Genomic DNA, 26,989 nt, shown 5'->3' with positions numbered 1-26,989 from the left:
TTTGAAATAAACAAATGATATATACATATATATATGTAAATTATATATCTCACGGATAAGTATATGTGTGTGTGTATGTCTATGTGTGTATGTATATTTCATCGAGGTAGCTGTTATAGCATTGCTCTTGTAGGTTGTTCTGCAAGAGCCCAGGAATCTCGTTTCTTGATTTGCTTCTATTAATACCATAACAATCCAGACAGAAACAGCTAAGCCAACACATTTTAAATATATGTGCATTATTTCCAAGGCTGCAATTTGTTTATGTTTCTGTCATCTTTGCTGCCAGGTCAGGATTTGTTTCACCCACATCATGCCCAACCACAAAACAGGCCTCACTCACTGGTCACGATTCAGGAAGGGTCTTCAAGTTGTGCTTATTTTTTCAGGCACATAGACAGTATTTCACCTGTTTTCAAAGTTTAATATCAAGAATATTTAATTTACTAAGCCAGAAGTCTCTCAATGCCAGATTATACTCCAACAGGTTTATTTAAAATCGCAAGGTTTAGAAGCACTGCTCCTTCGTCGGGTGAAGTGGAGGGGCATGCACAAGCACAGAATATATAGGTGGAGAGATAATGGCATGATAATTCCAGTGTCAACAGATAAGTACAAATGGTGTGAGTGGCGAGTCGACAGGCTGAATAACAAGTCTACAGGTGATCAAAAGTATCAGATGGTGTGGCATCACTGATTTAATTTACTAAGAATTGATTATGCACGAATGAAACTAACAATTTTTATTCATTTTCAGTTATTTTAAATGCGGCTGAACAGGCTGGGGCTGTTTTCCCTGGAGCGTCGGAGGCTGAGGGATGGCCTTATAGAGGTTTACAAAATTATGAGGGGCATGGATAGGATAAATAGACAAAGTCTTTTCCCTGGGGTCGGGGAGTCCAGAACTAGAGGGCATAGGTTTAAGCTGAGAGGGGAAAGATATAAAAGAGACCTAAGGGGCAACTTTTTCACACAGAGGGTGGTATGTGTATGGAATGAGCTTCCAGAGGAAGTGGTGGAGGCTGGTACAATTGCAGCATTTAAGAGGGATTTGGATGGGTATATGAATAGGAAGGGTTTAGAGAGATATGGGCCGGGCGCTGGCAGATGGGACTAGATTGGGTTGGGATATCTGGTCGGCATGGATGGGTTGGACTGAAGGGTCTGTTTCCATGCTGTACATCTCTTTGACTCTATGTGGAAAACTGGAAGCTCTTATTAAAATTGTTTCTTTACGGTCATCAGCCCATTTTAAGATGTCTGGCTAAAACTGCATCAGGTTATACTTCTTAACTAAATCAAAGACACAACTCCGTCAAATACATCTCAGAATATTTTTTTTCAGGTAAAGGGATAAAACACAATTGTTATTGGTACACTGGTCAATTGTGGCAGTTCATGAAAGATTTTGCATTTGTAACTGAATTTCATCTGAAATTTGAAGCCCAGCCTAACCAATTCAAGTTCAATGTATCTTAGTGACAATTTATTGTCTTCTATCTCAATGTTTTTTAAATTTATATTTATTTGAAACAACAAATTAATTCACCCTTTTTGTGTAATTTTTCAGGTTGTCTTAATGGGAATCTAAGCACTGAAATGCCCATTGCTGTGGGAACTGACCCTGCAAATCAGGCTTCCCCACCACTGCCACATGCCACAAAAAACAAGGTCTCTGGGAAACTTCGTCGATCTGCCAGTTCTTTAAGCAAATCTTCAAGCTAAAAAAAACTTTACACAGACAAGTTGTGAGCTGAGGCTTGCTTTCCAGCCTCTTCAATTTGCATCCGATATTCTGTTCTTAAAATGACATCTATTTTGAATGGGATTTGAACCCTCCTTCTTTCTTTGAAATCAAGTTAAATTTCAAAAGCAAGGTACAGAGAGAGAATGGTGTAAACCTGAATGGTACTAGAAGGTTCCAACACTGGGGTTGACCCATTTACAGTATAAATGTCAGCGTTGTGGAGAAGGTAGGAGACGTTGTTGTGGTGAGGGCATCATGACAATACTTCCAGATATCTTGAAATGGGTGCATGATGTCATACCCATGCCATAACAACGGTAACTATAGCATATGATATCACTTGCACCATGAAGTCATTGCTAGCTGCTTAGAGAGGCCTTTGAATTATGACCGCACTCGGGACTGTCGAGCACAGGTATTATGTTCAGTGACAGATTGAAAATGGACTCAGCTTACAGCTCTGTGATTATGACATTGAAGTTATCATGATGCTAGCCAGACACTCTTAAACCTTGAGTTAATACCACAGCCTTCTTAATATTTTCAGTTAATATTATGCCATGATGGGAAAATGAGGCCTCTTCTTTCTCAGTAAAAGTAATGAGTGTCAACCAGGAATCTCGAAAATTTGAAAAATTAGAAGTGAAATTGTCTAAACACACTCAGCTAAGATTACTTGTATGAACATTATGTTTTCTGTATAAGGATGTTTCCAGTGGCCTCTATTTTGGTCTACCTGATTTGCCAGCCTTCCAATCAGCAACAGGCTCTCTTCTCATACTCCTGCTCCTTCATTCCATATAATGTGACTGTTTTGATGCTCAAGTGTAAGATAGTTAAAGTTTAAAAAGTTACCTAGAATTTTAAGTTAATAAAAGGTTACTGCTGTGGTCTTGTAGATTAAGTAAAGCACCGGAACCAGTGAAGCAATCACTGAGCCATTCACCCACATGTCAATTGTCTCTCTGCATTTGACTATTTGCATTATGTTTGAGTGATTATGTGCCAGGAAAGCAAAGAGAAAACACTTTTTAAGTTATCTTTTATTTCCTGTTCCTTGTAAGACAAATTTATGATTACAATCAAAGAAAGAATAACGTTCAGATTTCCACATAAGGCATACTTGCCCTTTTTAATATTTACGTTGATCTTAACTTATTTTGCTCTTACAAAGTTACAAGCACAAAAACAACAGGAGGATAATAGAAAACAAGCAGTTGAGCTAATTTGGAGATGAAAACATATGATGCATAACTTATTTCATGCCTAAATGGTGCATTACCATGCCGAAAATATTTATTGGCAGCTCTGACAAGTTTTCAACCTGGAACTGTTAACTGAGTTGTCTCCTGCGCAAGCCATATCTAATTATAAACTGTATTCATTATTAAAATGGTGAAACATGAGAGTTAAAATTCTTGATGTTCCAATCTTACACTGTAGATTTTTATTTATCTTGTTTATGTTACATGCATCCCCAGTTATTTAGCTGTCAGTTCAGAAAAGAATATGGCCATGATGGAATAATACTTCTAAAGGTGCTGCATTATGGAATCCATCATTCAGTCTTGGCCTATTCTAAAAATTCTAAATCAACAGCCATAAGGTTGTTTTATATTTTTGCCACCCAACTGCACTTTTAGCCACAGCTTCAAAGTACTGAATGAACCAGTTGCTGTTAATTTTCATCATTTTGATACATTTTGCCACGAGAAAACCGAGAGGCAAAACGACTGCACACGTAGATAATTCATTTGGACTTTTCTACTGAAGATTATTTGTCACTTTTTGTGACTTGAAGATTGTGACACATGAAGCAGTAATTTCATTACCATTTTATCTGGGTTTTTTTGTAGCTCATTTCATTTTTATCATCCTCCTGGAAACCTTTCTGTCTTCCTGTATGCTTCAATCAGCATTGACATATGGGCTATCTGGACTATTTATTGCTGAAATTATGTCTTGTTGAGTACTCTAAACAGAAGAAATGTAAGAATTTGATCTTCCAAGTTCTATTGAAATCTACTAATGGGATTTTTTTTTACAGGGAGAACTTTAATGTTCTGAAGTGATGTTACTTATGTGTTTATCTTTGAATTATATGACAGTACTGTTTCTGTTGCACTTGTTCTTTGTGTATCAGTCACGTGAATGTGCTCTTTGGTTGTCAAATGTATAACGCTTTATTTTTATTATATATGTAAATATGGAGTAATATTTGATAAGCAAAATATAAAAAGTAGCCTTTGTAAGTTATGATTCACCTCTTCCATCTTGCTGCTGGTTTTAGTCAATTATTGTGCTTCTTGAAAGATACAGCCTCAGGTGATTTGCACTGAGCATATGGAACATAAATGCAGTCTTGTAGTGTTAATATAATTTTTGTTCGAAATGGCATTCTTCCTTACCATGTTACAGCTAAAAATTGTACCTTCCTATAAAAAAATAGTTTCTAAATAGTTGTCAGCTTAACTTTGATTTATCTATCTTTTTAAATAATCTTTCTCAATAAGAACAGCTTTTAAAGAATGTTTTCTTTAGAGGTGTGTGACTTTCTAGTAATCAATATTGTAAAGCAGAATTAAAGAAGTGCACTCACACAGCCTTTATATATTTCCTAATTCACATTGTCCAACCTGAACTTGAAAATGCCATGTGCTTCCTACTTCTGTTGATGACTGAGATCCTCAGTAACTAAAGGATTAATAGGTGTCTAGATAAATACCATCTAAATTGAATGTGTGTACTCTTCTTATCTGAATTATACCTCAATTACTTAATTTATGCCTAGATATGTTGATCAGTTTACATCATGATATTGTTAACCACAGTTCATGGAATTGTGAGGATTTTAGTTTATGCATGTCACTAGTTCATCAGGCAAAATGTGTTTGCAAAAAATGTCCAACTTTCAACTTTTCAGTTCACTTTGGATTAATAGAATTGATCCCACTGAAGATTATGTCTTCCATTAAGTGAGCAAACCTGCCCTCTTCTGAATTTTCTTCCACGTGTCAATCACTGTAAACTGGATATAAACATTTAATCCTTTTGGTTAAAGTTTCAGTCTTAGCTGACTGTAATACAATACAGCAGTATACGAATTCTAGTTAGTTTAATTCAGAGGTTTAGTGTGGTGACATTCAAAAGCAATAAAAAGTAGAAGACTCTTGTGCCTTTATTACAGTTATATAGCTCCAAAATACTTAAGTGTTCGTCAGATACTTTCAAACCCTTATTAATGTATATATTGTCTAAAGTTTTCTCGTCACACTGGACATTTTTTAAACATACATCAGTTGCCAAAGAACTCTTAAATTGCTGAAATATGTCCTTAGTCACTCCTGTAAATGCTGAGTGCAGACTTTCTGCAGTGAAATGTAATGCTGATTACTTAACTATGTAGCCTTTTTACCAGGAAAGGTTGTAAAGCAATTTGAATATTTAACTTGAAATATTTTCTATATGAATTTAAAATAATATTTTGTGGAACCAGATTAAGTATCTCAGAGTTCCTCTTGTTAAGCAAGTGACTCTAATTTTGTAGAGACACTGGTCTTGTGGCATTTTATTTTTAAATTTCCATCAAATAAGCTCTGAGGTTTAACTTTGGGGCTTGAGGAAGAGATGAGTGAAGAATTGCCTCTGAAGCATGATTAATTAACGATGAACAACCAAGCCTGTCCTCAACTAAAATGGATATTGCTCTGTATCATAAAGTCTGGGTAACGGCTTTTCATCAAAGAAACATATCCAAGGAAGTGTTGAAAAGTCATACTATTTTGTGTTTATCTAAAATATGTTCCAACTAAATTTAAAATAATAATCAGTTTTAGTAGGTTTAATCTTCAAATACCCCTTGAATTTGTTTTTCAATTTGAATAAGAACATCTGACAATTTGCAGTTTTGCATTTTTTTTGGTGACCTATTGGCAAACGATAAGTAGTGCTGCATTACATAATACTGTATTTTATTATCTAATTATTAAACAGAAGAGCTGGAGCGTTAGGTAACATTTAGATTCTCCAGGTTAACCCGTACTATCTATCAATGTCAAGCATTGTAGTTGATAGAAATATTTGCATGTTTTGAAAAGTTGTCTCTTCACGCCAATACATTTCTGGCCCACATCCAACTTATGTCTGAACCAAATTTTGTTTATTCATTGTGAATTCCCATCTGACTGCTTTTGCATTATTTCTTCTCTGTCTCCCTCCTTAAGAAGGTCTCATTGTTGCTCACACACGACCGAAGCAAGTAATGCTATTGCAAAATTCCAGTTAGCAGCCTTGAACTACCAGTGAATTTTGTAAAACTGATAAATAATTGGTTTTAAAATTCAATGTTTAAAAATGTGAATGTTGTAATTGGTTCCATTCTTTCTTTGGAGTCTATCAGTGATGGGATTAATTATTAACTACACATCTAGAAGATCTTAGTGACGCTTCTTAGTACATTCTTGTTATACTTTATTTTGACTGCCTCAAATAGAAGAACTTTTTAAAAATCTTTTTGATGCACCATTTTGTTGTAGCACCATTTCATATTACACTGCTCTTACTGCTCATCATGCTAATTTAATTGTTGTTCAACTCATTGTGTTTTCTCAAAGGATAACAAAACCTAAAAATGCAGTACCAACAGCATGAACCACCTCTTCCAGGTGATCATGTTCCAACATGGCAAACGCCATTGGAAATGTATCTAAAATATCTAGCATTAGTGTAATGAAGTATAATTGGATCATCAGATCTCACAAGATGATGGGTAAACAGACTACCTTGTCAATGCATTTGTATAGTCATCTGTCAGAAGCTTCCTCAGAAGGACATCACCACAGTTCTGGAATCTCGTGACTCATATCATTCTAGGAACAATTGTTAACCAATAAACTACTAAATACCACTGATCAGAAAACTCCTTTTGTCCTGGACAATGTTCCTTTCAGTCTTTTCACTCTCAAATATGATCACATTTGTTCACTTTTCTGAGACTTTGCTATTGTTATTTGGCTTATTAAAAAGAGAAATCAATATTATATTTGTTCTCCCACCAACCAGAAAAGACTACTTGTGCATTAACATACATTTTAAGTATTGTTGCTAAGGACTGAACGTGTTTACTATTAAGTCTGAAATTTAGAGATGCATGTGATGTTTTTCTTGACCTAAACCTATCCTGAATAAAGACAGGTAGATAATAGTAAATATATTAAAACTAATAAAATTATTGCAAATTATTATTTCAAAATGTAGAAATGCAGCTGTACTTCCAACCATAAGGCAAAATCAAGCTAATTGGCTGAAGTCACCCTGCTGAACTAATCTTAAACACCATTTAAAGCAAGCTAGTGCAGCTTGAGATATAATGATTAGCTTTTTAGAATTTTAAGAAATTCCCTTTTGAATTGCAATCCATGGAGAATATTAAAGGTATGTATTAGTCTCTTAATACTCAAAATCTCAATTGTAAATGTAAAAGATGGTCTAGAAAATATTAGTTTAGAATCCAGCTATTTAAGTCTGAAGATGCCTGCTGTGGGAGATTTTCTCAATGTATTTCCTGCTGCCTCGGTAGAAGTATTGGAAAGTGAGAATCGCAGTTGAGCCAAGCATTACAATTTGTGTTGTGTACAGTGGTTCTTGTCTTGTTCTGTCTCACTACATCAGCACAAAGTGAATGAAGAAAAAAAAATCAAATAACTGGAAGGAGAAATGATCTGGAGACTCGCACGCAAAACACTTAGATGTTTGTTTGAAATGTTTACAAAGATTTAATCATTCAAGTCTTTGCCATCAAATACGAATAAAATTAGCCAGTCTTGGTCTTTGATATCACATGAATAAGTTATTTTGGAGGCTGTCTTTCTGTTGTGCATTCTGTAAAATATGGTTTATGAAAGGAGAAAGCTTGAGGATGCTTATCTGTATTAATATTATCAAAAATATTTTAAGATGAAAGTTCAGGATGCCTTTGTGAATTGTTATGAAGAGAGACATCATTAAAAATCGAGTTTAAATTAATTGCTGTTTTCTTTGAATGCTTATTTTATTATTGCTAATGCAATTACATTAAAGTTCCACTGTATTTACAAAAGGGAAATGCAAAGTGAATTCCAAAATATTGAATTAGTTACTAATTTTTGTGATTTTTTTTAGTGTTTATTAAATGTGTTGGTCTGCTGCAAGCAAATTTTAGTGTTGCTTTTCATTACTTGATGTCAGTTTTCAAGATAATATTACATAACATGACTGATTTTAAACAGTGGCGATCTCATGAAATTTAAACAGGTTCTTTGTATTGTGCTGCATATTTTAGTGCAGGATGATGTTGTTTTATTAAAAATATGTAATAGAATATAAACAAGGTCAAAGGAAAGAAAAGGTTCATTTGTATCCTGCAGTGCTACTTGTTTTATTTTAAATTACATTCTGAGCTTTTTTTCAATGTTACTTAATATTTTATGTACCAAGATGAGGTTACCCTATTTCCTGATCACTGCTATCTCCTTTCAATATCATGCTGCAAAAGTAAATTCTGTCTTTTTGCAGGAAGCATGCTTATATCATCTATTATAGTTTACTTCCCCAAGTCCAAAAAATGCAAACTTGAACTGATACGTTGGACAAATGCTTTAGTCATTCACTGCACCTTGTAAAATATCATTGGGTTCTGCTTGCATTTACAATTTCAGTGGCATCATGGAACGTCATCTCTTCTCTACTGAAAGCACCTCCTTAAACTTCTCACTCCTGGCTCTTCCACCCTTACCTGCACAAATGCAAGGAGCTCATGGACAACTTTGTAGCTAAGACTGAGACCATCTGATCAACTGCCTCTGCACCATCCCTCCTTTCTCCTTGTCTACTGACAAAAGTTCATCTCAAGTTGATTGATTTGTTGTCACATGTACTGAAGTACGGTGAAAATCTTTGTTTATGGGGTTTAGGGTGTAGGTTTGCTCGCTGAGCTGTAGGTTTGATATCCAGACGTTTCATTGCCTGGCTAGGTACATCATCAGTGACGACCTCCAAGTGAAGCGAAGCTGTTGTCTCCTGCTTTCTATTTATATCTTTCTCCTAGATGGGGTTTGTGGTGATGTCATTTCCTGTTCGTTCTCTGAGGGGTTGATAGATGGCATCTAGATCTGTGTGTTTGATTATGGCGTTGTGGTTGGAGTGCCAGGCCTCTAGGAATTCTCTGACATGTCTTTGCTTAGCCTGTCCCAGCATAGATGTGTTGCTACCAACCAACACACTCAAACAAAAACTAACAAATTTAAAAGACCCAGTACAACCCATGGACAAAACCAACGTCATCTACAAAATTCCATGCAAGGACTGCCACAAACACCATGTAGGACAAACAGGAAGAAAGTTAGCCACCAGGATACACAAACACCAGCTAGCCACAAAAAGACACGACCCTCTCTCCCTCGTAGCCCTACACACGGATGAAAAAAACCTCAGCGAGCAAACCTACACCCTAAACCTCAACCTGAGCTACGAACCTTCACAAACCTTGCAAAAATCTTTGTTTACGAGCAGTGCTGGCAGACCATTGGAAGCAAGGATGTACAGATCAGAGGTTGTAAAAACACTTGGAGACATACAGGTTACATTACACTGGATGTGCGCTAGGCGAGATCAACGTCACTAAGATCGCTATTATTTGATGCAAGAGAGTCCATCAGTCTAATATCAGCCGGGATGAAGTTGTTGTGTTCAGGCTTCTGTATCTTCTGCCTGATGGAGAGGTTGTAGGAGATCATTACCAGTTACACCTGCCCCGCTCCTGAACCTGATGGCTATTCCTCCAAAGATACTTGAGTCCCACCAATTTCTTGCTCATTGGCAACATCACCTGGCAACACTTTTATATGTATGCTGACAACACTCCGATCTAAACAGTCACCATTTCTCTCCTAGATTACTAGACTGCTTATCTATCATCCAGTACAGTGTTCATGAGCTTTAACAATTAAATATTGGTACATCTGAAGCCAACGTCTTTGGTCCTAACTATAAACTTCTGTGGACAGGTATATATACAGGTAACTCATAGAGAGTCCTACAGTACAGAAAAGACCCTTCAGTCCATCTATTCTGCACTAACAATTGCTACAACAAAGGTGCATGAATCCCAATTTCCTGCCCTTGTCCTATATCCTTGGATGTAATGATATTTCAGGTGATCATTCAATTTTCTTAAAGGTTTCCAGCCTCAACTACTTCCCCAGATTCCCACCACCATCTGAGTTTTTTTTTGCAAATCCCCTCTGACTCTTCTGCCCCTTACACTAAGACTATACCACCTCATGATTGACCCCTCAAGTAAGGGAAGCAGCTGCTTCATAATTATCCTATTCATTCCCTTCATAATCTTATACATCTCAATCATGCCCCATTCCAAAGCCGCCTTTGTTCTAAAGAAAACAGTCCAATCTGTCTAGCCTGTCCTTGTAGCTCAATTGCACCATCCCAGGTGACATCTGATGAGTCTCCTCTGTATATTCTCTAGTGCTATCACATCCTTCCTGTAGTGAAGTAACCAGAACTGCACACACTACTCCCACTGTGGCCTACTAATGATCTGTACACCTCCAACATGACCTCCTTGCTATTAGATTCTATGCCCAGACTAACGAAAGCAAGTGTCACATATTCCTTCTTTCTTATCCTATTCATCTGGTCTGCCGATTTCGGGGATCTGTGAATAATTACCCCAAGATCCCTCTGTTCCTCTGAACTACCCAGCGTCCTGCCATTCATTAAATGCTCTGTCTTGTTGTTTCTTCCAAAGTGTATCACCTCACACTTGCTAGAGTTAAGTATCATCTGCCACTGCTCTGCACATCTGACCAACCCATTTATATCTTCCTGTAACGTACAACCATCATCTTCACTATGAATCACCCTACCAATCTTGGTGTAATCTTCAAACATGTCCCCCACATTTTCATCTATATCATTTATATATATATAACAAACAATTAAGGTCACAGTACTAATCTTGTACACTGCTGGAACAGCCTTCTATAACGACCCTTTGTGTCCTATTACTAAGCCAGTTTCTGATCCATCTCTCCATGTTTCCCTGAATTCCAAAACCATTAATTTTCTCATTCAGAATTTTCTCCCATAGTTTCCCCAGCACTGACGTGAGACTCTCCAGTCTGTAATTTCCTGATTCATCCCTACCACCTTGTTTGAAAAGTGGAACCACATTCGCTGTCCTCCAGTCCTCTGATATTTCCCCAGGGACTAGAGAAGAGTGACTTGCCAGTTCAGTGGACAATAAATAATCATTTGTTTTAGGAATATTATGGAAAGAAATATTCATGTTCCGAGCTGCATTTTTTAGAAAATCTTTATTTTCATTAAAGCAGTGTAAATATGCACTATTTATTTGTTCATGGGAGGTAGCTATCGCTCACGCAATGAGTATTTATTGCCCATCCCTAAATGCTCAGTGAAGGTGATGGTTGGGCCATGTACAGTCCATTTGTTACACTGTGCCATGGACGCACTTTATAGAAATTGCTTGTGTATGTGGCTGATGATCCCAAGTGGAGGCAGTTTCTAATTGTTCCATGTCTGCTCAGCAAAGAGAGATACATTGGTGGTGAGCTCCGTCCTGAACCACTGATAGCCTGTGTGATCTAAATACACCTACAGTGTTGTAAGTTAGGACCCTCTGAGATTTCAAGCCAGCAACAATGAAGGAGCATTTGCTAAATGAAGATGGTGTGAGACTTGGAATTGTGCAAAGCGTAACCAGAAGAAATCTACATTTACCTTTTAGTCAGGGAAGAGGTTTACTTGAAGTGCATTGATAAATGAAAATTGGCTCCCGCTGACCAGAGGAATATCAATTATTTTGAAAGGATGAAACTTCTGATGTAAACCATGCCCCCCCCCGTCACCATTTGTGGTGTTATTGAAATATAGCCAGGAAATTGCTGACTTTATCAATCCTGAGAGAAGTTATCAGTTTAATGAAATAAGTGAAGATACATACATACATCCATTAAATTTAGTGCAACACTAACAATATATTTAATTTTATATTTAATTTAAAATGTAATCAAAGCTACCATGCCTGCCATCATTTCAATTAATGGTGTGGCTAATTTGCGGGACTCGTTGTAAGAGAAACTCTTAAGTGCCAAGCCATTCTGTCGGTCTTCAATGTGGAGCATTCGCCGCAGGTTTGTATTGTTTTAAATAACGGCGCTGAGCCTCTGAAAGCAAGTCAAAATCTGCCGTGGCTATAAAAAAAATCCTTCTGAATACACAGTTGCCATTTAGTTAATGCTGGGCAATTGGGCGGTATCACAAAATATAGAAAATATTCACGGTCCCTCCTGTGGGCTGGTCACCTGCAACTTCCCTACCCAGTGTGCATCCTGACTAGGTCCTGGACCAGGTTGGTACTAGCGAGATGAGAAGCTCATGAAGACACAAGGACAGCACAACTCCTTTTCAGGCCAGTGCTGCCGAGAGAGTACCGAGCTGTGACTGAGCCCATTAGGCACTGATCAGTCCCAGGCTATTGGACAGGAAGAATTCTGCTACCGTTTTCGGGTCCCAATCATTTCTTTCACATGAACATCACGTTTATCCCTGATTTGTTATTAATACTGATGCGGTTTCCTTAGAAACTGCAAAGGAAGAACTTTACCAGGAAAAATATATTAAGTTTAAATTCCAGACATCTTTTATATATTTAAAACCCGCAAGAGTAAGTTATAAATAATAACGTTCTAATTTTTATTGCATCTTGCTGTCTCTTGGCTCTTCTGCTTTATGGCTATAATGTTATTTCCGATAAAATTTTAACTTGTCTTTGTTAAGCTGCCCCGGCACCGACATTCTCATTTTTCCTAAGTTACAAATGGGACTGATGGAAATTGCAAGACGAGTTAGGAAGCGCTGTTACTGCGCTGACATTTAAAAATAGCCCCGTCTGCGGCAAAGCTCTGATGGTCTTTGGCAGGCATTTTGAATGTTTCCGATTCAACATTACCCTGAGCGACGCGACGGATGGGCAGAGTGGCTTTTACTTAAAACAAAACCCTCAAATGGTTAAAAGACAGAATGGTAACACACGGCACAACCCAATGGTTAACGGAAATTGATAGAAAGTGAACGGAAACTTATTTAAACTGAAATAATATTGTCCGGGGTCAAGCTGCAGCCCCCATCGCTCTCGACAGCCCTCCGTGGTGCCGGCAGATGCTCCTTCTCCCTGGATACCCGAGCGTTAACACAGCAACTGAAGGGGAGAGCTGACAGGATCTCTGACCAACCCCCTCCTCCACTAGCCTTAGCCCAGCTCTGAGTCTGTAACTTTAATGAGCACAGAAATACCTGTTGAAGTGAGAATATTGTAAATTCACGAACCCGTTTCTGGAAAGGTAAGATAACAAAATACAGAAAAGTGGGAGCTTCAGCAGATCTATTCCATCCCTCGTTGGATCTTAAACCAATCCACTTGATGCTGCAGCTGTCTCCTTTACCGAGCTCCTGCCTTCCTTTTTTTTTAACCGTACACTTGCTCCCGACATTTTTTTTAAAACATGCATTTGTTCCTGGTGCCCATTTACTTGAAGGCAAGCGGGATTCACAGTGTTTCCAGAAGGCGTCCAAACCCCAGCGTGTTACACAGCCTCATTGGCGACACTTTTGGATTTGCTGCTGTCAAATTGAGTGAGAGCATCGTGGCCAGGGAGTCTCATTCCTCTTCATTGCAGGGTCACTTTGAGCTGAAACCCGTTTGTACTAATTCTAAACTTGGCTTCCAGGTGTACATAGCTCTAATCCACCCGGCGACCGTTCCATTGGCCGCTCCGTGAAATAAAGAAGTTCTGGATGTTTTTGTTTTGTAAATGTATTGGTTTAACGTGTACTCTGTATTATGCTGGCCTGAGAAAGCGCCCTGGTTCCTTTTACTGTCTGTTTTAATGGCTTATTTATCACTATCCCAGTAGCCTCGTTTCTAATTCCTTCAATGCACCCTCAACCACAAGGCAGTTTCTATTTTAAAAAAAGACTTCCCAAAAAGAGGGTAACAGTCTAAGGAGAAAGTGAGGACTGCAGATGCTGGAGATCAGAGCTGAGAATGTGTTGCTGGAAAAGCGCTGCAGGTCAGGCAGCATCCAGGGAACAGGAGAATCGACGTTTCGGGCATGAGCCCTTCTTCAGGAATGGCAGTCCTGTCAATTCTCCTGCTCCTTGGATGCTGCCTGACCTGCTGCGCTTTTCCAGCAGCACATTTTCAGCTAACAATCTAAGACCAGGTAAACAAATGAGAAATGTAGTTTAAAATAAAACCCGAAAGAACAGCTGCTGCCGTAAATTAGAAACAGAAACATTTCTGAAAAAGTCAAGCCGAAGTTTTGAGTTCTGAGGAAAGGATCACTCGACCAGAAACGTTAACTCTGCTTTCTCTCCCCAGACTCGCTGAGTTTTTCCAGCAATTTCTGTTTTCCAGCATTTCTTTGGGTTTTTTTTGTAGTGATTTGGTTTATTAGGTCACGAATTTGGTGGTTTTGCTCCTAAATCTGTTGATCCCAAGGATCAGCTTTGTATCTGTACCTGATCTTTCCCCAGGACTTGGGTCTATTAATATATAATTAGAGCTGAATAAAAGCAAAATACTGTGGATGCTGAAAATCTGAAATAAAATCCAGACAAGCAGAGCAGGTCTGGCAGCATCCATGGAGAGAGAAACAGAATTAACGTTTCGAGTCTGAGATGACTTCTTCAGAACTGAAAGGTGTTGCTAATTATATATCTATATATATATGAATGACAGAAGCAGAAAAGGACAATGCAGAAAAACAAAGGGATTGTTAATGACGGTGAGAGGGTTAAAGTGTAAAATAGATGCAAACTGAGGTGTAAGAGTGTTCTCCCTACCAAGAGCGAAGTCAGCTCGAAACATTAACTCTACTTTCCGCAAGGAGGCTGCCAGACCTGCTGAGTTTCTCCAGCAAACTCTGTGCTTGTGTAAACAAGGCAGCCACATGCAGCTGTTTATAACGTTCAATCGAGATAATGCAGCAAGCTGCTCAAATATTCCAACCTGGGGCACTCTGCCAGGGTCATTCCCCGAGAAGTGACCTTTGTTTGGTAAAACACTTTTTTTCCCCCCTGAGGTGTTTAACGCCCCCAAACTAACCGCCCTGGCTCTCCAGCTTCAGGTTGACCAACTTGCTGTTTCCTCCCACAGTTCAAAAATGTGCAGGTTAGGATAATAGGCCGTGCTAAATTGCCCGTAGTGTGAGGTGAAGGGGTAAATGTAGGGGAATGGGTCTGGATTGATTGCTCTTCGGTGGGTCGGTGCGGAATTGTTGGGCCGAAGGGCCTGTTTCCACACTGTAAGTAATCTAATCGAACTGCGAGAATAGTTGACTCTAAAGACGCAGAATCTTTGGGAATGAGGACCAGTTTGTTAAAAGTTGTCCAACACGCGGTCCATTGGGAATACACTTGGGAATATCGGGAATTACCTCACCTTTCCTGTTTTAAAGTGTATTCCCAATGGACCGCGTGTCGGACAATTTTTAACAAGCTGATCAGGACATGACACTGCGATCTCATGGGACTGGGGAGAACCACGGAGCAATTCCCGTGACTCTGCCCCGGAACGAGGGTGAAACACCATTCCCCCCCCCCCCCATACTTGATGGAAAGAGAGACGCAGTATGTTATCAACTGGAAAGTAATTATCAATGAAATAGAATGGGAATTACAGGATCTATGAATTGTATAATTCTAATTCTATTTCACGGAGAATTACTTTGCAAATCGAATGGGAACTGGAATGAAATTTGGGAAATCAGGTTGAAGTGCAGTCACTTTGACCTGTGAATTGACTATCGCGTTCAAAAATAATGACAATAAAATGTACGAAGGACGTGGTTAAATGGGTGACTGAAAGAATACCGGACGCAACAGGCGCGATGTAATTAAATATGATCACCGCTCCCAAATGTCCCGGTCGCTGTTCATCTTTAAAGGTAATCGTTAAAGACAAATGGGACTTTGATTTATTTGACTGACATCGAGAAAGAGACACCATATCCCACAAGCTAAACTTCCATGCCAGCGGTGATCGATTTAAAAATGAATAGCTCTTTGGTGATTTCAATCTTGTGTTTGAAAATGAGTTCTAACTTGATTTCTGCTCATAAAAGTCAAGTAAAAGGGATTGCCTGTGTTTAGCTATATACTGGACATCGCTACGGTGATTATGTTAAAATCGTTCTTTTTGTTGCAAAATAAACTCAAAATGATGGGATTATTAAATCAAAACGGGGAAACTAATAACCAACCAACTCAATTAGCCCCATAAGCAATGAAACATGGTCGAACGGGGAGAGTCGGGAGAGACGCTGTGTGTGTGAATGATTAGCTTCCATTTGACTTGCCCCTTGAGTCAATATTTTGATGGTCCTATATGTTACTGCAACTATCTCCTTCCCGCTCCTGTTTCATGGGGAAACAGTCTTTATACTACTTTGATTCTGGATTAGAGTGGTGCAGGATTTTCCTGCTCCTCGGATACTGCCTGAACTGCTGTGCTTTTCCAACACCACTCTAGTCCAGGGTTTCCAGCATCTGCAGTCATTGTTTTTACCTTTATACTAATTTGACCCGAAGCTGTGCAGGACACTCGCATTGTCCCTGAACTGATGCCTGCTCTGCCCAGCGTCATTTCTCATCTGTTTTGTGAAATCTTAAATGCAGCGAGTGTGCTAAATGATTGAAATCTGTCTTTTACTGGGCCCGAGGAAATGTCCACCTGTTGAAGGATAATGCATATTTGCAGCAGGATCTGCAGATTAGGATTTTGCTCGGTTCATATATTGCTTTCAGTTAAAATGCAGTTTATTGTCGACATTAGGAGCCAGGATGCAAATCAAAGACTAGAGTGGTCATATTGCAAATTACTCGCATTGATCTTCCCGGCAATTATGGACAAAAGATGGGGGTGGGCGGGCACCAACATTTTTTAAAACTATTTTCTTTAGACTGCCATTTACATGTATTGAAAATAAAGGGTAACGCCTGTGTGTATGTGTGTGTGTGTAAAAATTCATCATTTCTTGGGATGTATCCCCAGTGAAGAGGAATGAGAATTTTTCCCACATGGAAAACTGCAACAGCGCAGTGATAGACTCCCTTTCCCATTGGGAAGATGTTCTCTCATCATTAAAGGCATGAACACAATGGGGTTGTGTGTGTGGGGGGGGGGGGGGGGGAGGGGGGTTAGGATGTCGTTGCAAACCTATGGGGAAAATCCGCTTTCTTTCTAGCGTGACCACCATTTAACTCGAAACAATAAACTTCACCCATGGATTTTCCTTATAATGCCACTGGCCTGAAAGGAATCCTTCTTTAATATTCCTCGTTCTTACCCATATTTTTAAAAATCCATTGACCTTCAGCCTTTGTTTTCGCAACTCTTCAAAACGGCAGCAAGTTTAAGGTCTGCAATAGTTAAATTGTCGCCGTGGTTCTGTTCGCCGAGCTGGAAGTTTTTGTTGCAAACGTTTCGTCCCCTATCTAGGTGACATCCTCAGTGCTTGGGAGGCTCCCGTGAAGCGAGACAGGGGACGAAACGTTGGCAACAAAAACTTCCAGCTCGGCGAACAGAACCACAGCAACGAGGACCCGAGCTACAAATCTTCTCACAAACTTTGAAGTTAAATTGTCATTCAGGAAACTAAATGTATCACCGCAGTGACTGTAGGTCGCAGCCAGGTTAGTAAATCTAAAGTCAAAACAAACAGTTTGACTCAAATCATTTTTTTAGCAAGTTACTGATACTTCTTTCCGAGCGACTATTATTTAATCCAAACACCCTTTGCACAGTAACTTGAGACCTGTGGGTTCATTTCTAAAAGAAAATCAAATTAGATTTGTCTTGTTGTATCAGTTGTATTCCTTTGCGCTAAATTCTATGTACATGGCCTCTGGCCATTTAACCGTCAATCGATGTACTAAAATAAGTTCACGGCGTCTTCAGAATATTCCAGAATCCCCGGGTCACTAAAATCCTTTCGAAGATCATCAAAATAGTTTAGAACCCAGCGTCAGAAATGCAAGGTGTTCATCGTCCTCCCTGACCGACCACCCTGTGCCCATCAGTCATCCGTGAAAATGCGCTTCTAAGCAGCCAAGAGGAAATCCCCGACCCAGTTAATGGAGAACGTTCGCTAAGTGGCAAAACCAAAGCAATTGGGTTAGGAATCCTACAAGGCAGGCACAAAGCGTCATAAGCAAACCCAAGATGCCAAAGGTGCTATATTTGCGAAGCTTTTATTGTAAATATTTTTGGGCGCTGGCGATTTTGTTATGGGATGTTAGTTCAAAGGAATTATTTGGTCTCACAGAACTTTACAGTCAACTGATCCGTGCAGCGGCTCCATGTACCTTCAATTATAGTCACAGCGTTGAACAAAGACCGGATGATGTTAACGTACTCAATCACCTCTCTCTGCAGATGAACTCAGCATTTCTGAAGAAGGGTCATTGGGGTCGATATGTTTTCTCTCTCCACAGATGCTGCAAGACCTGCTGGGTTTCTCCAGCAATTCCCGTTTTTTTTGTTTCAGTATTTCAAATCTTTTTCTTAAAATAAATTTTGACATAATGTTTAAGAACTTGCAGATTTCATATTTTTTTTAGAAAGATCATTCATTTTACAATATCTTCTTCCGGGGTTGCTTGCCTAATCCTATTATTTCCTGGTCCCAGCGAGAAAACGCTTTCAGGCGTCGACGTATATCTTCCCCGGAGATGCTCTGGACGCGGCCTACATGCTCCACATTGTAAACAAGTAACTGCAATCAGAAAGCGATTGAAATTGGGATGGCGCGGTCGCATGAATAAATCATTAATAAATCAATGGCGTGTTTAGGGACTGTTTAAACAATTGTCAGCGATATTAAACTACTTTCTTTAACCACCACATCAAAGTTCCTCACAAGGGCATCAACCCACTCCCCCCTCGATTCTGATCATTTTTAAAATATCCTCAGTCTGTTTTACTGATTTTACTCATTCTAAAAACCTTACCCTCAAATGTTTAATTGTATTTGTAAACGGAATTAATCTGGTGAAGAAAGATTCTTCAGGGTATTGGTGAATCTGACAAGGGGAAGATATCAAGTGATTTTCATTCTGGCAAGAGCGTTTCAAGAATTACCGCACACTCAGTAGGTCTGGCAGCACCTGTGGAGACAGAATCGGAGTTTAAGTTTCGAATCGAACCTGTCTCTTTCCTTTCTGGAGAGGAACAGCTTCTGTTTCTCTCGCCGCCGTTTCTGCCAGACCATTTTGAAAGTAAAGCAGATGTTGCGCCTTGGGTAAGTCCCTCGCGTTTGTGACTTCTCGAGATGAAAGTATTTCTGCAGAGAGTCGGTTCACTTTAACCTGTTGTGTCAGAATGATGCTGTTAAACCTTAGCTCCCTCTGTGATGCTAACACTATAGTTGTCTCTCAGACCGGATTCCAGATCTGTAGCCGTGTGTGGCAGGTTACTACGATAAATACTTAACATTCACATTTTACATTGTAAACTGTTTTACAACTTTTAATTTACAGAAAGTGGTATTTTTACACACCACATGGAGTCTATATATCTCTCTCAAAATAATACGTACTTCTGTGGAAATAAATGGAATAGCGCCTAATCAGAGTAGGAACCAAATATATTCCCAGATAGGAATGCGCAGATATCCAGTGGTTAGAGAACACCTGCACCCCCCCCCCCCTCCCCGCCGTATAACTGAACCTGTTTGTAACCGGGAATAAACGATGAACACGAAGGCCACAGATAATTTAGACGTATTTTAATATATGTAAATATCCAGTAACAAACACAGTCGGGAACATACATTTGGAACCACGATATAAAAGCTAACAGTTAAGAAAATAAGTTGTGTAGAAAAAGGGATTGCATTTAATTTAAGAGCAGTCGACAGCTTCACACGAGTGGGTGATGGGAGGGGAGCAGAAACGATGGTGTTTAAAGTGATCCAAAAAAAATTTCATGTGTGTTTACAAAATCAAGATCGGTTTGAAATATGGGAAAAATGGAAACGTCATAAGCTACTGAACCAAACAGACACAACATCAAAATAGATAACGAAATAATGCAATATTATCACAATAACTTCTTTTAATAAATAAATAAAACGAATAAATTATAAAAATGTATTCATTTAGCAATCAATACATATATCCAGACAGTAAAATTATATGCAACAAACCCATTGAAGGTAAAACGTGGAAAGCTTCGAAAAATTAAGGCATTTACATCATTGTGGTGAAACATTCGGATCAGTAATCCAAGGCATTTGTGGCTAATCTAAAGGAATGTTCTAATTACTGCTTTGTTCAAGACAACTGAAAATCTCCATGTGTCCAGTGTATCACAAAGCTACATTAAAGCTGTTATTGTTTTGAGTGAAAGGTGCAGTTTGTGAGATGAAGGTACAGTACACGGAAAGGCGTTAGCGTTTAAAAAAACAACAGCGAAGTTGATTTGATTTTTATTCTCTTCCTCTCTCTCTCAGGATGTGGCTAAGTAGCAACTAGGAAAGGCACGGTTTGTCACCCCCCGTCTCTCTCTCTCTCTCTCTCTCTCTTCCTTTTCTAACAGGCAGGGCGCACTGGCATTTGGAGAAGGATAACTTGCCTATTTTCTGACGGGTGGCATTTATTGATGTGTCTGGTGAGTCCAGGAGAGCTGTAGAAAGTGGCCGGGCAGTACTTGCAAGGGAACACCTCGGAGGTGTGCAGGCGGAGGTGGCGCTCCTGGCTCGCCTTGCTGGGGAAGGTCTCGCCGCACAGTTGGCACGGGTGGTACTCGGAGCCCGCCTTGGGGAGCTGGCCGGGCGCCGGGAGCTTCTTGTCGGCCGCTTCGCCCACTCCTCCGCCGGGGAACGGGGGGTAGGGGTCCCCTGGGTGGGAGAGCAGGTGCTTCCGCAGGTAAGCCTGGCGCCGGAACCTCTTGCTGCACCGGTGACACTCATAGAGACCGTCCTCGGACCCGGACTCGGAGGGAGCGGAGCCGGGGCTCGGGGTGTCCCGGTCACTGGGCTCCTTGGCGGCTGCCTCCCCGGGGCTGGCTTTGCCGGGTTCCCCCTTGGGGCTGGAGGTGGCGGGGGTCTGGGCCCGGGGTTTATGCCAGCGGCGGTGTGATGCCAGGTTGGCCGGGCAGCTGAAGACCTTGTCGCACTCCGGGCAGCGGTACTCCACCCGCACGATGCGAGAGCACTTATGTTGCGCCAGGGAGAAGGGGTCCATGTACTCCTCCTTGCAGAGCTGGCAGATAAACTCCCCGAGGGGTTTTCCTCCTCCTCCTCCTCCTCCTGCTGCACCCCCTCCTCCTCCTGCCGCCCCCGACCTCGGCTTGACCTCCACCGGCCCCTCCTTAATCTTCAAGCCCAGCACCGGGGAAGTGGTCACCTCATCCTCGAAGTTGAGTTTCCTGATGGCTTTGGCTTTCTTGGGGGCGGCCGCTTTGACGCTCTGCCTGTGCTGCGGGGCGGCGCTACCTCCTCCAACGCTGCTGCAGTTGTTGTTGTTGTGCTGGTGCTGCTGGTGGGGGTGGGGGTGGGGGGGGTGATGGTGGGGAAGGCGCTGAGCCGCTTGGCCGTCCGCCGGCGCCAGCAGCAGCAGCGCCCGGTCCAAGGCGCCGGCGAACGGCGGGGGCGCGGCGGGCGGCTGCGGGAAAGACTCGGCTCCCGCCGGCGACGCCAGGCTCAGGAAGCGGGGGCCGTGCTCCCGGCTCACCGGCCGCGCCACCGGCGGCTGCGGGAGAGGCAGCGGCGGCTGCTCCAGCTCCCGGGGCACGGCCGGGAGCCCGCTCGACAAACCCCGGGGGTAACCGGAGACCGGAGCTGGGAAAGTCTCCAGCCCCGGGGCTGCATCTTCGGAGCGGATTCGGTAAGAGACCGGGGTCGATTTCCTGCTTCTCTTCACCAGGAATCCTCTGGGCATCTTTGGGAGGGTGTGGGTGGGTGGACCCAGGAATAAGAAAAATAATAAATACAATCGAAGGCACTTGTTTTCCTTAAAAATAAATAAATAAATTAATAAATAAACGAAGCGGGTGAGTGCCAGGGTCGGGTATAAACAGCCTCTCCTGGTTTCTATCTGGAGGCTGGTGCCCGGTGAGTGAATGGCATCTCGCCAGCCTCCTGCCCCCACCGCCGCCGCCTCTCTCCCTCTCTGTGTCTCTCTGTCTCCCCCTGCCCTCGCTCCCCCGCTCCCTTTAAGGCCGGGGCCGCTCCCAGTCTCCTCACCCCCACCCCCTCCTTCCACCACCGCTGGCCGAGTGGCCTCCCTCGGCCAATCACAAGCGCGGAAAGCTGGAGCCCAGCCAATGGAAGGCCGAGTCTGTCTCTCTCTCTCTCTCTCCACCACCCCCCCCCCCCCCATCGCCCATCCCCATACCCAGTTTTTCCACTATCAGTAAGCAGATTTGATGTGCAGGGACTGAGGTGTGCTGTGTTGTGTTGGGAGGGAGAGAGAGATGCAGAGAGAAGATGTAGACACAGACTCAGTCAGAGAGAGAGACACACAGACTCAGAGAGACACACACACAGACTCAAATAGAGAGACACACAGACTCAGACAGAGAGAGACACACACAGACTCAAATAGAGAGACACACAGACTCAGACAGAGAGAGACACACACAGACGCAAACAGGCTCACAGCTGCACCGGTGTGCGGCAGTTGAACCTCTTTCTGCACCGATGACACTCATAGAGAGGGAGACACACAGGGACAGAGAGCCACATCGACTGAGAGAGATGCACAGACTCAAAGACACAGGCTCAGAGACACAGACTCAGATTCAGACACACACAAGCCTCAGAGAGATACAAAGACTCAAAAAGTCTCAGACGCACACACGTAGACAGACTCAGAGAGACGCAAGACACATTGAGTGACACAAAGACTCAGACTGACACAGGCAGACATAGAGTCGCAAAGAGACTGGGCACACAGACTCAGGAGACACAACAGACGGAAACGTGACTCATGGACGGCGAAACATACAGGCATCAATTCACACAGACATACGGTCACAGGACCCAAAGACACACAACATGAGTGGAAATTATTCTCTCCAAGCCCCACACATCAAATTCGAAGGGCCGAAGGCGGCCCCACTCATATCTGATGAGAATCCGGAACCCTTCATGATACAGTCGACCCAAAGAAATCATTGAACAAGGCCAGTATTCCACTGTGAAACATTTCTCCAGTCCCCGTTTAAAGGGTAATTTTACTTTTGCATGGTTCCACTCTAAATGTGTCTTTTATTTAGGAACGATGATTCCCAATATCTGATTCCGCACATGCGGTTCCATTCTAAAGAGACTTTTCTGTGCCTCTCGCTTGTCAACAGATTTGGAGTTGAGGCAGTGTAAGGGGCAGGGAAAGGACATCCTAAAACTCGCAGGTTAAAGGGAAACCTATGTTTGTGGGGGTGGGGGAGGAGAAAATAAAGCGGAGATTTTTGAGTCTTCTGGAAAGCGGCAGTTGAAGAGTTTGCATCGTCCTTATGCCTGTTATTTATCTGTTAGGAACATTTAAACTTCCATTGTTCTGACCAGAATCTCGATTTAAATTACAGTCGTCATAATTCCGGGTGAATGATAAGATTTTCTCTCTCTCTCTCCCTTTCTCTCCCCCACCCCAACCCAAGAATATTGCTGTTTGAGAGTGTTCCCAACGGAGCCTATAATCTCTCCTCACTCCCCTACACAGACACACACTGCTCTCACACATACACACACTCACAAACATTATCCCCAAAACCGCAGTTAATCCTCACACACTTTTGAACATTACCCCATAATAACACACACACTCAACCCCACCTCCCACAAACATTTCCCCATACTCACACACAAACACTATCTTCTCTCACTCACATACCCACATTGACCTCACACAGACATTACCCCCACCAACATTACCCTCACACATTAACACTAGCCTCACACACAGACATTACCCCCACCAACATTACCCTCACACATTAACACCAGCCTCACACAGACACAGACATCACCCCACATACATTCTCATCTCTCACACATACATGTCCTGCCCTCGGTCAGGTGAATATTCTCTCTGTGACGGGCCGCGGTGGATAGGGACTGAGCAGCTGTGAGCCTGTCTATGGGTATGGGTTGCTCGGTTTGGATGTGTGTGTGTGTTCCTCTCTCCCTGGGGGCGGCTGCCACACGCCCAGCTCCTCCCCTCTCGGCCCCGACACGCGTCCGCTCTTTGTGAGTGTCCGCTGGCAATCGGAGAACTGCCAACTGGGGCCGTCCATCAGCAGCAGCGGGGAGACTGCTGCGGGAACCCAGGGAGGCGGGGGGACAGCAGCAGTACACTCACACACACACAAAAAGAAAGCTTCTTATCCATAGCCTTCTCCCACCCCAGCCCGCCCGGGGCTTTTGTGAATGAAATTAACCCCCAGGCCATTTCAACACGAGCCCAAAACAACGGGGGTGGAGAAAAGGCAGGAGTCCCGATTACAGGGAGTCGCCTTTATGTCCACCCGCGGCTCAACTCACTCTCGGTATCACTCATAAACATAATTCACCAAGTTTCCTCTCGTTGTGTATCTTTGTGAGAAGGTTAATGTTTAACCTTTCTGGATGACTGCCACATTCATCATCAGCTGTGATTGTTCCCCCCATCTCTCGCTGTTAGATTTCCTCAGATTAGTTGTGGCTGCGGCAGGATTTTATTCTGAAAAATCGCAGGAATACTCCCCCCCCCCCCCGCCCCCTCTCCACCCTACGACTCTGGCCACACGTGAAGGAAAAGTTGAAACAGAAACACACAGCATGTTGTCGGACCCGCTGAGCTTTCCCAGCGACTTCTGTTTTTGTTTCTGATTTTACAACATCCGCTGTTCTTTAAATGTTGACGTTTCTATAAGGGATGGGGGGATCTCTGATTCCGCGACAGCTTCTATCAGAATTCTATCAGAAGAGGCGTCCCCTCTACACGTTAAAAAAAAAAATCCCCAAATCAATGTGGAAATGGTTAGCCTCGGCGGCGCTTATTTTGCTCCGGGACTAAATGCTCATCCACTCAGCGAACGGCCGCTGTAAAGAGGAAAGAAAATACAGAGGGAGGGAGGGAGGGAGGAATGGTGCATAAAAGATGTGGAGATGTGTCGTTTTTTTTGTTGTGGTGCTGAATAATTGAATGGTGTAGGGAGTGTGTCTCCTGGTTGTTTTGGCTGCGCCCGTCGCTGTTGATATGATTTACTTTCATCTCTCTTTTGACCAGGAGATTGAAAAGCACGCGAACGACTGGCTATTGTGGAGAGGATATTAGCATAAAGCTGCTGGACAAATTAAGATAATTGCACAGCAAATCCGAATCTTGCAGGGATTTATGCTGGGGGGGGGGGGGGGGGGTGAACAGAAATAAAACACTGGTTAGTTTAGACCAAAGCGTGCATTGTCCACTTGACGTTCATTAAACAGAGAACCGCTTTCATTGTTTTGATTAAATTCTTGACAGTATCCAGGGGCTCCGCTTCCCCTCCCAAGTCCAATAAAGATGCGCCGCTGAGGGGAGGGGTCTTCCTGTTGATAGTAAATGGGGTTCTGTTCGGTTGTGGGAGCCTCCTGGTGCCTCAGGTGTGTGTGAATATTGGTACTGGCTGTGGACTTGACTTTTTTTGTGTGGATGGAGACAGAGTCCAGTGTTTTGTTTGTTTACTTTTTATGCAACTGTACAGAACCGAACTGCTTTTGTGACAATGTATATAAACAGAGATTTGTTTTATGAATAAAGTATATTTTTGAAATAAAAATCTAGGAGTTGACTTTTTTTTAACGGTTAGAGTCCAAGTCCAATGTTTTGTTTATTTATTTGATATGCAACTGCACAGATCCGACCTGCTTTTGTGACAATGTACCTATGCAAATAGATTTTTATGAATAAAGTATATATTTGAAATAAAAAAAGACAAATGAGATATTTCCAACTTGTATCGTTCATTTCAGATATTGACACTTTTAAAAAATCTCAACGTCTAATTTTAAGGGGCTGCGTCCTTAAATGGAAAGCGTACCTAAACTTGTTTTGTTGATTCTTATGATTGTATCTCTGTGGGGCTTTGGAATTGGAATCCATTGCGTTTCCAAACAGTAAGGACATTTTACCTTGAATTTACTCCCTCTCACACCCTGGCTCAATTTAACCGCAGGAAAACATCCGACTTTAAAAAAAAAACAATCGGAAGAGCTGGAAATGTTCACTTTCTTATTCATTTGTGGGCTAAGCTGGCTAGGCCATCATTTACTGTTCATCTGGAATCACATGTAGGCCAGACCAGGGAAGGATGGCAATTTCCTTCCCTAAAGTACATTAGTGAACCAGATGGGATTTACCCAACAATTGGAAATCATTAGGAAGCTAACTTCCAGATTTTTATTAAATTCAAATTTCACCCTCTGCCCAAGACATGATCTGGGTGTCTGAATGAAGAGTCTAGCGATAATACCACTAGGACATTGCCTCCCCGATAGATCAGAAACAAAAACAGAAAATGCTGGAGGAACTCAGCAGAGTTAACGTTTCGGGGTCCAGTGACCCTCAGAACTAATGGTGGCGTTTTTATCCTTGTTTTTAATTCGCACTGGGCAAGTTTTGGGGCAAAAATAATATCAACTAGGCGAAAATGGGTACTGAAAATGCTTGAGATTAGAGTCAAGATTAGAGTGGTGCTGGAAAAGCACAGCAGGCCAGGCAGCATCCAAGGAGCATAGGAAAGGGCTTTTGCCCGAAACATCGATTCTCCTGCTCTTCGGATGCTGCCTGACCTGCTGTGCTTTTCCAGCACCACTCTAATCTTGACGCAATAAAAAAAATCAACCGATTTTAAAAACGGATTGAATTGAACCTGTTCAGTGCAGACCATGTTCGCGCTGGGCAATCTGCCTTTCGGTTGGAACCGGATTTAAAAGTGGAAAATGCTCCACTTTGGGGTCTTAGCAAATGGGAATATTAAGTCTTCTGCACTGGTATGTTTTCTCTGTAACTTCCAGTGATCACCTTTGCTTTGAAATCAGCGTCCACCTCCCAATACAATCTACACACGGACAATGTTTCTCCCTGGTACAAACACTTGGGGAATCCAATATGGTTAAAAAAAACAAGGTGGGGGAG

At 41.9% G+C, this 26,989-nt stretch overlaps 2 protein-coding genes across 5 annotated transcripts in view; one reads left to right on the top strand and one right to left on the bottom strand.

Annotated features, from left to right (window-relative positions):
* ralgapa2 (Ral GTPase activating protein catalytic subunit alpha 2) overlaps positions 1 to 7,940 on the top strand; it is a 585,975-nt gene extending 578,035 nt beyond the window's left edge. For 3 of the 4 annotated variants that reach the window (XM_043696530.1, XM_043696529.1, XM_043696527.1), the window contains one exon: positions 1,571 to 7,940. In XM_043696530.1, the coding sequence (XP_043552465.1) occupies positions 1,571 to 1,725 (155 nt within the window). In that variant the 3' untranslated portion in view covers positions 1,726 to 7,940. The remainder of the gene's footprint in view (positions 1 to 1,570) is intronic. The other variant, XM_043696531.1, reaches the window with a different exon arrangement.
* Positions 7,941 to 19,599: 11,659 nt separating this feature from the next.
* On the bottom strand, positions 19,600 to 22,025 carry LOC122553245 (insulinoma-associated protein 1a-like). Its single transcript, XM_043696831.1, has one exon. The coding sequence runs from the start codon at positions 21,767 to 21,769 to the stop codon at positions 20,420 to 20,422; it is 1,350 nt and encodes a 449-aa protein (XP_043552766.1). The 5' UTR covers positions 21,770 to 22,025; the 3' UTR covers positions 19,600 to 20,419.
* Between the last annotated feature and the right edge of the window lie 4,964 nt (positions 22,026 to 26,989).

Source organism: Chiloscyllium plagiosum, chromosome 9, assembly GCF_004010195.1.
Source record: "Chiloscyllium plagiosum isolate BGI_BamShark_2017 chromosome 9, ASM401019v2, whole genome shotgun sequence".
Lineage (NCBI taxonomy): Eukaryota > Metazoa > Chordata > Chondrichthyes > Orectolobiformes > Hemiscylliidae > Chiloscyllium > Chiloscyllium plagiosum.
Note: the sequence above shows the minus strand (reverse complement) of the source record. Positions and strands in the feature narration are given on the sequence as shown.